The following is a 15,789-nucleotide window of genomic DNA, read 5'->3' on the forward strand; positions in this document are numbered from 1 at the left end:
ATTAGTCTCTTGCGTAGTGTATGCGTCTGTCTGTTTTGTATTAGTCTCTTGCGTAGTGTATGCGTCTGTATGTTTTGTATTAATCTCTTGCGTAGTGTATGCGTCTGTAACCCCTGTTTGTCTCTGTCTATGAACATTTGATCCCAATTTTTTATAAAAACTTTTTTTCCTGGTGGAACCTGTCTTTAAGCTCTCTGAGCTTATTTTAGTTTCTCCAGATACAAGGCATTAACTATTAATTTGATTCATATTTTGTTAACATATTTTGAATTTTGCTTTGTGTAAATAAATGAATGAATGAATATGCAATAGGCCTACATGATGTTTTAAAATAAAATACCAAACACAAAGATATATCTTTGATATAACGTGATTACTTTTATTCTGATGGTTCAAACCGTTTACTGTACTTATAATTGGTGCCATCTTATAGGTTTTACCAAATCAAACATTTTGGTAGGTTATATTATAACTTTATTGCAGAACTATGAGAATTTCTAGAGCAGAAAAACAGCTGAAAAACAGCCATTTTTATCATTTTGCGTAATCAAGAGTGGCGCGTCCCCGTTTATGTGACTCAAAACAAATCGTATTGTATTTCTGTCGTTTTCCGTAAACGAGAAAATGGCAACTTTATCGTTCTCAATTTCACGCTAAGCTCTGCCCACTTTGTTAAAGCTTATGATTAAATTGTTCATTGGCACCGTCCTATAGCTTCTCTTCCCGTCGTGTTCGTAAAGTCCCAGTTATAAGAAAGAAAACGGTGGATATCAGTACGGATGTACCTTTAAAAGCATTTGTAGGGATCCGCCGTCTTCTGTTTCATACCCGGTCGTATCAACATGGAAAGGCCATTAAGCAGATTTTGTTTGTGATAATCAGATGTTTTATAATAATTATGCTGGTAGGCCTACTGGTGGAATCGTGTGGGAATGAACAGATAGATAGGTTAGATCGCATAGGCCTATTGGGATATAGGCCTAGAGTGGTAAGCCTAGCAGAAGTACTGTTTGTTGACGAAATAACATCAATACAACTACATGGAAGAAAATGGTAGGCTGTCAATATTCTTTTTATTAGGGCCTATGTGATGTGTAGCCAGGGGATAAAGCAGGGAGGTGTAACATAATTTCCATGTATAGGCATAAAGCTAATAAGCACAGTTTAGTTTGGCGGCCTGGGACCAATATTCTATTTTTCACGATCCAATTCCAGGAAAACAAAGCAATAGTTCGATTATTTTGAGGCAACGAAATTACGAAGAAGCTCCACGGTCACGTACGTTAACATGATACGTACATACGTACTTTTGAATATTAGATGTCACTCAACACATTAATATTAATAGGGGTTTTCGCATGAACACAGACGCTCAGATTTCGGTGGTTTTTTTTTGTGGTTTTTTTTTAGTAATTAATTTTATTAATGGTATTAATTTGGTAACATAATATATAATAAATGCTAGGGCGTACATGCAAGTTAGGATACAAGTTAAGAACCAATACAAAAACACACAAATTCACCCCTCTTTGGCTCTCTGTGTGTTTTTGACACAAACTGCGCCGCCAACGTTATTATTTAAAAGGCTTGTTCATCATTTTTGTAATTGTTTGCCTTTTAATATTGTTCATACCCTTTTCAGTATATCAAAGAAATATAATCCACGACACTTTATTATTTTATTTAGTAATCAAGGCATGCATTATGAAATTGAAATATTACATAATTGTTATTATGAAACGCAATTATGGGATGTTTCGTTCCAAAATCAATCAATCGAACTTTATAATGTACCGGCTCTTAGTTTTGTAGGCCTCTGGTAAAGAGCGATAGCGTATGAACATCGTTACGCTAGCTTAGGCCTGCATTGTTGAATTGTCTTTCCTTTTCTGGCAGAATATATAGGCCTAGCTATGATGTAATTAAACCAGTATAATCACAATTGATTCTATAGGTTAAGATTTAATTAATTCATTTATTATGTACATTGTTGGATGTCAAAAACAGGCAACATAATTATTCATTATAAGGTTTTTATTTTATTTTTTTTGCATTAGCAGTTCCAAAGATTTTTCCATGTATATAATAGGGAATAATTTATGTTAGGCCTATATCTGAAATTAGAATGTTTAGACTAACATGACACATGTAGGCATGTGAGTTTTGCAGCAGCTACCCTAGCTAGTATAAGCGCGACGACAGATCATTTTCGTTCGATTACCGCTTGAAAACTATTTCCAGGGTTTTCCGTCACATCATGAATATTCATATTCAAGCCCTCTATAGTTTCTGCCTTAACCTAATGGAAAAAAAATAATGGGAGCCGGGCTTAAAGAGTTACGACTTTGAATTGATTAGAAGCCATTTTGTGTCCAACTATTCCTATGTAGAGTATGGAGTTGAGTCCTTTGTTTTAAAATTTACCATTTGTTTTCTTAATCATTTGGCAGAAATTAAATGATTCTTCTATGTTTCGATACCCTTCGGTTAAACGTTTTTCATTGCGCTATTTTGCAGAAATAAGGTTCTCGACGTACGACGTAACTACAGTTTTCGTAATGCTTGCGCAGATCGATTTGTTTACAAAGTGGGCTGAGATTGCGCGTTGCATGTTGGGAAATAGCGTTAAAGTTAACGTTTACGTGCTCCTGCTGCGAAAACTTCTAATGTGTGACGTATTACGCGAGTTTTACCCATACGCATACGGAGGTTGCACAAACTGCCTAATAAAGATATCACGTACGGTATTATCATACGTGTCGTACTATATTATAATAGTCTAGTAGAAAAGGAACCGTGGATTGATGATAACATTTTAGAACATATCAGATTATGTGAATCTGTGTTGCTAAAATGAAGAAAACAAATAATGAGTAGGCGATGAAGAGAATACCAGAGGTAATACAAATGATACGAACTCTTTTACATTTAACTCAGAAAACAAAATTGACTCTGTTCAGGATAATTTGCTTACAGATATTGGTAATGTATTTAATGGAAAAGGGCTAAAATATTTTACGTTTAAACATCGTTACAAACGCTGGAAAATGTGATGAAATAAAATAGAAACCGAGAAGGAGGAGGTGTAGCAGTATATATAAGTCAAAATTTTTCTTTCAATTATAACATTTTAGAAAATGTAATGAGTCCAAATAATTGTTATCAAGTTAACTAAACCAAAGAGAAACCCTATTTTAATTATTGATGATATCGCCCAATCTAATTCCTGTACTGATATATTTGATGAATTTGAAAACAATTCTTAAACAAATTGAATATAATGAAATAAGTGTCCATGTACCAACCCTATCATGGTTGGGGATGATGAGCTAAACAAAAATTGAAAAAAAAATAGAGCTGCTAGGTCCCCGGAAATTGCACTTTTATTTTGAAATATATATGCTTCCAGGATATAGTTTGAGCTGAGCTAAGAACATTTTGAAAAATAGAGCTTCTAGGTCATCTCATAAATTCTAGAAATTGCTCAAGAAATTTATCCATTGGGTTTTTGAAGTTATATTTAGATCATGTACTAATTGTATTCATTATCTATATATAAATGTACGTAAGGGCAAAATTCGGTAAATCGCGTGTTCGTAATTCGATCCATTTTATTTAATCAACTTTATCATTGCAGTTAAACCACCACCCACACCACCCTCAATGACATGAGTAGCGTATAGGATAGGCCTCAGTACGAAGGATCACATGCCCTAAACGCAGAACATCTTTGGTGGGTAGGAACCAACTTAAGTATAAATTGGCTCTAAGAAACAATTTAAAACCATTAGGCCTACTAATTCAGTTGAGTCAATTAATTATTATCAACGATTAAAGCGAATTTACGATTTGCCCCGAATATAGGCCTAGGTGTTTTCCACAAACTGTTTTACATTATATAAACACATTTAAACACATATACAAATAAACTTTATTACTGACAGTTGCTTCTCAACGTTTGTATTAAATATTACGGTAGGCCTACTGTAATTTAAAAAAAATAATATAAATATCGTAGTGATGTATCGTTTACATGTACTTTTCTATTTCAATCGACTATGACGGTGACAGTTTCAACAAAGTATAAATCGCAATGTTTTACTGTGTTTAGTGGTAGAGGTATATTATTTTTTTTTAAATGAAAACAATTAATATTTCGTTACTGTGAATGGATAAAGAATATATTTAAAAAGTGTTACTCTTTGCACCACCCCTCCACTTCCCCATCTACAAATTAAGTTTGTTTAAATTTGACTCAAACAATCTCATTTTGTGACCAGTTTCGGAAGTAATTCCCACCAGGGTGCTAATTTTAGTTGAGTACATAACTCACCGTGTCTATTCGTTCTTGCAAACGACATTATTATTGTCCTGCGGTGGTACGTACGTTTGAAATCGCCAGTTTTTTTACGCTGAAATTGCTATCGACCATCTGTGGGAACGACCATCTATTTTTGGAAATTTACAGCAAGACTTATGCCTACTTTAGCAGAACGTGCTCTAAAACGCCGGAGCTTTCGGGATCCAGCCGCCCGCAAAGTACTCAATATTTCAATTTTGAGCCCCCACTAGAAATAAATCCTACACACACGGGACACGACGCCCCTGTTAACCCTCTAAATATCTCTTAAAACATTTGTAAACAACAACAGAGAGATTCTCGAACCCCAGCTGATGCTATATAGCATACATACGTGTCTCATGTTGTGGATGCATCTTTGTCAATGTCTGATCGTAGGATTATTTGAAGGGGTTACAGGGTCGTATATACACGGAGTATACGGATTTTGCTGAATGACATCCCTAAATGGCGTGAATGGTACTTTCGCACGTCAAATTCATGATAAATGGCACCTGCTGCTTCTAATATTGAGCAAAACGTTTTTGAAGAAAGAAGCAAAACAGTGGTGGCGCCAGCGGGGGGCTACGGGGGCTCTAGCCCCCTCGTCGGGAAGCCTAGCCCCCCCCCCCCCCCCCCCCCCCCGGTCGGGGAACACGGGTATTTTTGTCAGGGAATATAATATACAGTAAAAAACGTTCGCGTTCACTTCATATAGCTTCAGCGCCTAGAAAACCACGACGTTCCATTGACCGTGAGAGTACGTCCGAGGGCTATTATGCACTTTTATGCATTCATTTTATTGCCAGCGATCTAACTTACTACTAAACATTAGCTAGGTACGCACTTGTCTGGCGGTATCCCTTTGTACGAATCGTTCAACATTGGGTCGAGACGCGTGATATCAAGTTCCATCCAGGGACCAAAATGTGTAATGTAGTTATTTTCCAGGCAAAGTTTACCGACGGTTACCGAAGGGAACACGGGTACTTTTTGTCGGGGAATATAATATACAGTAGTAAAAAGCGTTCGCGTTCACTTCGTAGCTAGCTTCAGCGCCTAGAAAACCGCGACGTTTCATTGACCGTGAGAGTACGTCAGAGTGATATTATGCACTTAATATGCATTCATTATTGCCAGCGATCTAACTTACTACTAAACAATAGCTAGGTTCGCACTTGTCTGGCGGTATCCCTTTGTACGAATCGTTCAACGTTGGGTCGAGACGCGTGATATCATGTTCCATCCAGGGACCAAAATGTGTACTGTAGTTATTTTCCAGGCGAAGTTTACTGACGGTTACGTCGTGTACTGCGTCGACGTACGCTACACTACAGCAAAAACGAATTATGTTAATTGTTCGTATGTTCACCAATTTTTTTAATTTACAAGTAACCTTCTGTACCGTGGGGCACCTAAAATAAATTTTTCATCCATTACTAAACAAAAAAAACATGCCATTTTCGCTTAGCCAACATCTTATTATAGCTAAGTTATTACATTTTCAATGTCCTGTATGTCATGAATTTCTCACCACTCGAAAGTCCAGATGGTACGCACGCATACACTTGGGAGGAATAAACTTATTTCCCCGACTGAAAAAGGTCTACGCTTGCGTTTTTTAAGCCTCTAGGCCTGATTTTTCCGAAGTATAAAATGCAATTTTTTGAAGACCTGCAGCTCTAGTTTTAAACAGTTTCTTAGCTCAGCCCCAACAATAAAGCTGGTCATATTTCGAAGTACAAGAAGTGCATTTTCCGGGACCTAACATCTCTATTTTTCAAACATTTCTTAGCTCAGTCACAACCTTGATAGGGACTTATATATTTTGTTTCATGTTTTGAAGTATAATAAGTTCAATTTCCGGGACCTCCAACTCTATTTTTCTAAAATTCTTTGAACTTTTATTTTTTAAATTGAAAAATATGGATTGAAACAGTCATCGCGCATCGTTTTTTTGCACGCAGTATTTTATTTATGCATTATAAAAATTGGAAAAAATGGCTACCCTAAATCTGATTAAAATGACCTCAAATGACGCTAGAACGCGTTGCTTCCGGGGCTTCGCCCCCTGGCCCCCAGCCTAGTGATGCTCGCTTCGCTCGCATAGCCCCCTCGTCGGGGAATGTAGCCCCCGCGTCGGGAAGATCCTGGCGTCGGGAAGATCCTGGCGCCACCACTGCAAAAGGCACTGTTATTCGATCCCCACAATTCAAAGTACGTAAACTTTAGTCCCATTTAGTCTGCGCATGCTCAGAAACAAAAAAATCACTAGTCTTATAGATGATATCTACTATGCCACGGCTATGCTGCCACCACCACATTGAAATCCAAATCAAAAGGTAATTGGAATAGGCCTAGGCCTAGGCCTAGGCCTAAGGCCAGGAGAGGTTCCATTATTGGTAAACAAAATAGGCCTATTTATTGAAATCGTATTTTTACTCCCTTAATTAGTTCTATAGGCCTAGCTAGGTAAATTAATATGATGGCCTCACTAGGCTTGGCCGGGTGGTGTTTGTCATCTCGGGTCCGGTCATCTTTCGTCAAAAAGAGAATTCGGGACGATTCGCCCGGGACGATTCGGCCCACTTTTGGTGGGAAGATTCGGCCCACTTTTGGTGGGAAGATTCGGCCATAATATGAGAGGGGTGAATTTGTGTTTTATATGATGTGCAGCCCTCAAAATAACTCCGGCATTCAATGCCGACATAAAAGTTGAGGTCTAGGCACCCGACACCGGTGAAAAAATGTCGGCGCTACTGCAGTTTCGCACCACACTGTTATTTCTTCGATTTCTCACCTAATTTTGTTCTCACACTCACATCATACAATTTTGAGACATTATGTAACATGTTCCCATGATTTAGCCACCGTTAAATTACATTTATCACAATAAAAAATGCCTTTCAAAACAGCTCCTTTTCCTCGAATACTTCGATCGAACTGTGGCCATTTTAGAATCAGAAAATTGCCAGAAATCAATGTATGTTTTATTTTCTGTTTTTATTTTTAAACTGCAGAGAGTGGTTTTTATAAAGAACCAGCTGTACATCAAAACGGCGACGATATGAGTCCGTACATAAAACATTTTATTTTTTAAAAAACAATTCACAGTTTTAAAAATCATAAACCATATTTCAATTTCAATATGTAAAACAACACAGCATGGATTCACTCACTGTATTAAAAAGAAAATTATTGTTTTTGTTTTAGTGAATGTATTGATTAGTGCCGAGATAATTTTCTTTGATAGGAGTCAGACCTATTATTATTAATATGAATAATAATACTAATATTAATAATGAAATATTAATTTAACCTCTATTTCGCCAGCTGAAAACATTTCTTGAGTTAGATAATTAGTTATTGACGATTAAAACGAATTTAGGTTCAACGATTTGCCCCAAATAGGGGTGTTTTCCGATCGTGGTATACACTGACTAATGGATGTCCAACTTGAAAAATACCCGCAGACAATAATGCGAGGATGCTTCGCATTTTCCTATCTCCTCCTACGATAATTGTTTTTAATAGCTGAAAACCGGTTGAACAGCTCGAGTACAATTGCTTGCCATTTCTAGGCTATGCCGCGCAGAAAAAGTTAGTTCATTTTAGTTACACTGCGCATGCGTTGCTTTCCTGAGGACGTGGTGTTGCTTTCCTCCGTGTGGTGCGCGGAGTGGAGTAATGTGTCTGTGAAGAGAAAGTCGACAATTTCGGACCAAATTCTACAACAATGATATTAAATAGATTAGCTAAAAATGACCATACTGTTAAAAAAATTATGATTAGTATGGTTATTCTAGGCCTGCTTACATAGACAGTTCTAATTAACAACTCCCTGCTTAAGTACTTGATCCTTCTTGGTTACGTCTCTTATGATGTGCGGATAACTAACTCATCAAAGTGACGAGTTCAAATCTAGTATCAATTATTTTTGTTTAAAGATGTATTTTCTCCCAAAAACAATTAAGATTAATTAAATTAAACTTTGAATAAGTTATTTGTAGTTTTAATAAAGTTAATCAATTCTGTCGGGAAAAAAAACAAAAAACAAATCTTTTAAAAAATGTTCACCTATAAAATGACAAATAAATGGTTAAATTCAACCAAAAATTCATTGGCTCCATACCTACCTTTTTAATACAATGATACAACAGCGCCTAATTGATTAATTGATTCCTACTGTTCTTACTTTCGACAGGATTGTCCTGCATTTTTATGTTTTGTTCCACTGCCCACCTAAGCCCTGAAGTATCCTGCTAGACCGTACGCCCACAAAGTTTATTCATATACATACTGTAGATATATGGCGAAGTTGCAATAATCAGTATTGCTGCCGGGTCATGTCCTGTAAATTTAACCTGGAGACACCGAAATATCATTGACAGCAACTTTATCCTGTAAGTTGCCCCACTAGACAGTAGCCCAAAAATGCCTGTTGGGCCATACAAGATTTAATCATGCGAAGAGCCACACGGCTAATTTCTTTTACATTGTAACTGTTACACATTGGGATGCACAAAAATACCATTGACGACAGAACCAAGACAGTAGCCCGGGCCACACGGCAAATTCCTTTTACATTGTTTGTTGTAACTATTATCTATTGGATATACGAAAATACCATTGACAGTAATCCTGTAAGTTGACCCAGATAGTAGGCCAACAATTTCCGATTCCGATCGAAGATCTCGAAGAGCCACATGACATATTGTTATAACTTTCCATTGCATGGGATACGAAAATACCATTGACAGCAACTTTATTCTGTACGTTACCCAAGACAGTAGTCTACAGAATCCCCAGACACTACAAACCACAATTTTTTTTTGCATTGTAATTATTACCCTTGAGATATAAAAAATACATGTAAACCAGCAGCAATTTTTGCCCCAGAGAGTAACCCAAACCTTTACCATAACTTTAAGATTGAAGCGCGTGAAGATAATTCCACTTTATACAACACGAAAATACTCATGACAGCAACTTTAATCTCTAAGTTTCTGAATCTTGATTACAAAAGCACACTCATTTGAGTGGACAATATCAATATTTGCTGTATAGTATGTCAAATTTGCAAGCTCGGAGACCGCATTTAAAAACAAAATGTGTTAGCAATAGCACAAACATCACTTATACTTTGTAAATTAAATTCTAGTTTGTTTTTGTTTTTATAAGGTATTCTGTATTTTGAAACTTTGAAAAAAAAAACACTGGGCTTATTTTCAAGATAGTATGGACTTCTTTTCAAGATAGACTATTTGAATATCAAAGAACAAAAGTTATTTATGATTGAGTTTATATCATACATTTATTTTACAGTTTAAAATTATTATTTTTTATTTTTTTTTTATTTATTTTATATTTCATGGTACCAAAAACAAGACCGACGCAGCGGTAACACACACACAAAATAAAAATAAAAATCAAATTCTGCAATTAACAATTCATGGTTCTAAGTAATTTAACAACGGAAAACAATTTATGGTAAATAAAGATAATAAAGATATATAAAGATATATTAAGTTACAACATAAATACACAACTTTCATAATTCAATACACTACATACACAATACCCAAATGTATTATGTATAAACAAATAAAGCGATCAGATTTCGATCAGAATTGCCTAACATTTGTTTTCTAACTACCTATTTTGTCCGATATGTAACCACTTTTTCAAGTGCATATCTATTTTATCATTTTTTTGTTCAATATGCCATTCCATATTTTGGAGATATTTTAGTTCGACTAGGAAGTATTTTAGTGTGACTGCTATATTTCTCCATTTACATCTATAAATATAGTATTTTCCAATCAAAATAATGAAATTTATTACAGAATCTTTTGAAAAACCCAATAATAATATATGTTTTGCATTAAATACTATTTTCATATTTCTATTGTTCAACCAGAATTGGACGTCTTTCCAAAATGATATTACTTTTTTGCATTTCCAAAAAAAGGTGTTGCAAACACTGCGCCTCTTCCTTACAAGTATCGCATAATTCAGAATCTTTGATTTTAAATTTATGTAGTAAAACATTTGTAGTCAAGAACATATTTAATATTTTGTACTGAAAATATCTCAGTCTTGTGTCTATTGTACTTTTGTATGTTAATTTATATAACACCTCCCAGTCGGCTATAGGTCCAAAATCGTTTTCCCATTATTTGATACAGGTATGCGGAAGAACACTAATGCGATTAATTATTAAGCTATATGCAAGTTTTGTTGTTAATTGTAAATCCGATGCTATAATTACTTCACTTTTTTGTTTTAACATTATATCATAGTTCTTAGATTGCATGGCATCTCTCCATATTTTAGGAATAGCTACAATTAAACTATGGAATGTCAAAAAATCCACACGTGTATCATATTTAATATGAAACTGTTCATAAGACAGGATACTTCCGTTATCATCATTAAGCAAATCTTTAACTACTGTTATACCACTATCATATAGCTTTTTTTTTTAACGGTTCACCTTGTATTGTAATGTGACTGAGTGTTATACCATAATATTTCATTGTGGAACGTTACAACCTCATTTATTTGCTTAAAATTAACAGAGTGCCAACATTTAATTACTTGAGATAAAAACAAATTGTCACTTATTCTATTGAGAATTGAGTCATTATGTGCTATATTACAATACCAAATCAAATTACCCCCAGCCGGGTGTAAAAACTCCCGCCATATGCCTTTCCAACGACCACGGTTGTCTTCATCTAGAAATCATTTTACCCATGATACTTTCTGTGCGTAGCAAAACGACTCTACATGGCCTATTTTAAGTCCCCCCTTTTCTATTGTGTTTATAATTAGTTTTCTCTTTATTTTATCCGGTTTGCGATTCCAAATGAAAGAGTACAGAATTTTATCTAATGTTTTAAAAAATGATATAGGTGGATTGGTTATCACAGTAAACAAGAAAGTAAGCATGGGCACTATTAGAGTCTTAATTATCGTTATCTTGCCAATTGGGGTGAGATTTCTTGCTGATCAAATGTTAGTAAGCGTTTTAATTTTTATCAAGCTGAGGTAATAGTTTCAGAGTAAACAGATCCGAAGGATCGAGTGTAAATTTGAATCCGAGTAACCGTATCGGACCTTTTGTCCAAGTAAGTTTTTTTAGTTTGTTATCCTCTTCAAATTTATTTAGTATATGTTTATCCGATCCTATACACATCACTTGTACATTTCTTTGTATTTTTATTTTGATTTCTCCATATATCGGTTAAATTAAATTCATCCATAATATTTAAAATTTCAAGACGAGCTTTTTTATTTGTACTTTTTCTGCCTCCCTCTTTATCCAACATTATATTCAAAACACAATTAAAATCTCCTCCAATGATGATAGTTTCGGTTTTAAATTCTTTAATTTGATCTGCCAAATGAATAAAAAAAATTAGGGTCATCCTTATTTGGGGCATATACATTAACCAGCGTATAATTCTTGCTTTCAATATGTATATCTATAATAACAAATCTACCATGTTCATCACCCACAATTTTATCTACAACAAGATCTTGATTATGTTTAAACAATGCGGCAATCCCTGCACTATTTGTTTTACCATGATTAAAAATGATTTTAGACCCCCACTCTTCCACCCAGTGATTTTCACAGTTTACGTCACTATGCGTTTCTTGTAGAAACATATATTATGATCACTTTTAAGAGTTCTCTCCTTTTTTTTGATTGTCTTAATCCCCGTACGTTTAAGGAACACATATGAATATTGGTATTATCAATGATATTATTCATTATATATAAGGTTGCTGATGCTTCTTGATTTTAATTGCAGAGTTGACACAAAAAGGAACAAAAAAGTTAAGAAATAATAAGCAATACAATACCAACATGACAAAAAAAAACACATAAAAGCAGTTATCGTCTGGATCAGACCCGATAGTTACAGTTTAAAATGGTATTTTGATCACGATAAAAAAAAACACTCCATTTAATTTTATACCATTTTCTTACACTTTTGGAACTTCTAGCAAAGATAACATTCTCTTTAAAAAAAAAACCATATGCCAGCGCATATAAACGATTGGGGTCGTATTTATTTATTTTTAGTCACGTGCAAACGCGACTGTACAGCTCACTGTGTCCATGGAGCTATAAAACTAGCGCTCCATGCTGTGTTTGTTGGTCGGTAAACACTAACTCAAATTTGTTTATTGCTTATTCAAATTTAGTTATAAAATTTATAATATTAGTTTTCAATATCATATTATAACAACAATAAATATATTTACATAATACAATTAATTAATTTACAGTAAAATTTCAAAAAAACAACATTTTTTTTTTTAATTTTAGATAGCAATATTTATTGACTAAAAATATCCAGACAGTGAAATAAATAACTGTACTGTGTTACTGTACATTGAATGCCATGTCATAACCAAAGCCAAAGATCAACAAGTGTAAACAATGACGGGCACATTTATAATATATCAAAAGCAGGATCAATCTCAACCATACATACCTACACTAATTTGTTTCATTATTGTCTTTGAAGAAAAGGAAGGTTTTAGATTAGCACACTAAGTATAAATCTAGGAAAAAGTGTCAAAGTGAAAAGTGCTGTGGAGCCTACAGTATCTTTTATAGGAACCATGGGTAAATATATTAATAGTATTGTAAAAAAATCGATAGTAGGTTATTTTATTGTTGAGATTAGATATAACTTTTAAATACTATTTAATAATATTGATGTGTTATTCTTCATTGTAATACCTGGGTAAATCATTTCCATTTGATTGCTTAATGTTGATGTGTCATGATGTCGTCAAACCCTTTCTTGAAGCTGGGCTCACACCAACCACCGGTCACCATGGGTGAAAACTTTTTATCAAACATTTTGCCGAATGCATAAAATCATTTAAAAAAAGTTCTGCTTGCTGATGGTGAAATACATTTATTTATTTTGTTTGTTTATTGCTTGGACATTGTTTAATTCATGTCTTTTACCATTTTTTGGTTTAAAATAATTGCTAAACCCAGCGAACGTCCAATAATACATAGCAAAACATACCAAATAAAACTTTAAAAGTGATTGATTTGACTTAGCATTTCGCCACTGATTGTACATTGTCATTTTTTTCAGTTATTTGTCTTTGAATTTATATTTGAATGTATAGAAAAACCCTAAAGCCCCTAATAAACTGAAAATGAATACATTAATAAATGGTTAAGATAACAAAATCTGTGACAATTAGAGAAAGTATACATTAATGTACCAAATTTGCTTTTATTTTAAAGAAATACCCAATGGTCACCAAAAGATGGCAGCATTTGAAGAGTTGGAAATAGGAATACTACACAGTCAACGAAATGAAATCCATATAGAACGGCCATACTACACGGAAGAGCAATTTCAGCTCAACTATGAAGAAACAAAGTTACAGCAGCAAGCTCTAAAGGAAGTATTGAAACGCAAGTTTACCAAGTGCACTTGTACAAAAGAATCCATTAAGAATAATATCATTTCTTTCTTTCCAATTATTACTTGGCTTTGGAATTATGACTTACGAAATAACTTACTTGGTGATGTTATTTCAGGATGTACAGTTGGAGTCTTGCGAATACCACAAGGTAACAGTTTTGTTTCTTTTATTAAACATTGAAAGGGATGTCCGATCCTTAAAAATGTTAATATTTGTTTTTCTATGAACTTGGCTAAATGAATGAGAAGGATTGTGTTGACAATAACAAAAATTAAAGAACAATGTTAATTGTAATGTTCCCATAAGCTCTTAAAAATAAAAATTGAGATGAGTGAGAGAGAAAACAGATTAAATTAAGAACTAGAAAGCCACTCCGAGAGTGCATACCTCCGCCTACTGTAAAATTCTCCTACATAAGATTTCTCCGGTTAAAAAAAATATGTATATATTTGTGTGTGTCTTAATGCTGTTTCTGATTTAGGCTAATTTAAATACAAGCATGTGTATGCGAGTTTGGTGTAATGGTTATGTAACAAGCCTTTCAACAATTAACAATAGCTTCAGTTGACTAACAATAGAACAGCAACGCGAAAATCAAACGAGTGAATTTAAAAAGAAATAGGTTTTTTTAAACTACTCGCATCAAAAAACGTGCACATTAAATAAAATTATGTTTTAAAATTACAAATCAGAAATTATAACTCTTGCCTCTTGTACAAAAATGAAGTTTTTGGACAAGTAGTTTTCGAGAAAATGCAATTACAGTTTACTTGCTACTTTAAGACTGCTCGCCGGCTTTTGAAAAATGTTGTCCTATCTTTTAACACTAGTAGGTCTGAAAAGTATACTAAAAAGTGGTCCAGAATTGGGACCGTGGTCCGAAATGGTCCCAAAATTTAAAGAAATGGTCCTTTACCACATATCTATCTGTACATTCATTTTGGTAAAGACCTTGTAATTACTTTTTGAGTAATCCTGCTAACAAACAAACAGACAGACAGACAAACAAACACACGCGATTGATTACATACCTCCTTGGCGGAGGTAAACTACAGTTTAAAGATTGGTTTTGAAAAGAAGATTGTTCCACAGTTTAAGAGCTGCAAAGGCGACTAGGTGGAACAAAAATACTAATTCACCTGAGAGACAGACTAAAGATCTTTGTTTAGTTGGGTTAGAAATATGATAAGTAATTAACATTAATTAGCATTTAATATAATTCATTGTTTAATTGGAAGCCATTGGAGTTTATGTAATATTGGTGTAATGTCAAGTGATGGATACAAGTCAAGCTGCAGTATATAAAAGAAGTTGTAATTTATTAAGCTCTTCATTTGGTAGACCATACAAAATGGCATTACAGTAATCTAACCGATGTTATGAGTGAGTTTAATTAGCGCGAATTGGGTTAAGGATTTGCGAAGAAGTGCATGTTTTGTTACACAGGTGGTACTGACTGACTGACTGACTGACAGATTTGTTGTTAATATGTCTAGACATTGTCATTGCTGAGTCAACAACACATGCTCGATAACTTAGCCTCATGGCAATCTGTGCTCTCTACTTGAGCACTTGGACCTAGTGTTTATGAACCATATTTACCTTAAAACGAAAAATTTTGTTCATAATATAATCTATATATAAATTTACGTAATGGAAAAATTTGTTAATAAAATACATTAGTATTGTATGTAGATCATCAGTCTTATCAACGTGGATGTTGGAAGTCACCAGTGATAATAAAATGAGATCAGCATTTAATCTGCTAATCTGCTCTGCAATATAACACTCTGAACACTATTCTTCTTATACATTACAGGTTTGGCTTATGCATTCCTTGCTTCTCTTAAACCAGTTTATGGATTGTACATAAATTTCTTTCCTGTTATTCTGTATGCGTTGATGGGAACTTCAAAACATATATCAGTTGGTAAGTATTAAAAGTACATTATGTGTAAACAAGTGTGTTATCTGGT

At 34.2% G+C, this 15,789-nt stretch overlaps 1 protein-coding gene across 1 annotated transcript in view; it reads left to right on the forward strand.

Annotated features, from left to right (window-relative positions):
• The first annotated feature begins 932 nt into the window (after positions 1-932).
• Positions 933-15,789, forward strand: part of LOC140059554 (prestin-like) — a 41,385-nt gene continuing 26,528 nt past the window's right edge. Inside the window, exons 1-3 of the mRNA XM_072105496.1 lie at positions 933-1,053; positions 13,629-13,961; positions 15,633-15,743. Coding sequence (XP_071961597.1) covers positions 1,041-1,053; positions 13,629-13,961; positions 15,633-15,743 — 457 coding nt within the window. The 5' untranslated portion in view covers positions 933-1,040. The remainder of the gene's footprint in view (positions 1,054-13,628; positions 13,962-15,632; positions 15,744-15,789) is intronic.

The sequence above is a fragment of the Antedon mediterranea genome, chromosome 9 (assembly GCF_964355755.1).
Source record: "Antedon mediterranea chromosome 9, ecAntMedi1.1, whole genome shotgun sequence".
Taxonomy (NCBI): Eukaryota; Metazoa; Echinodermata; class Crinoidea; order Comatulida; family Antedonidae; genus Antedon; species Antedon mediterranea.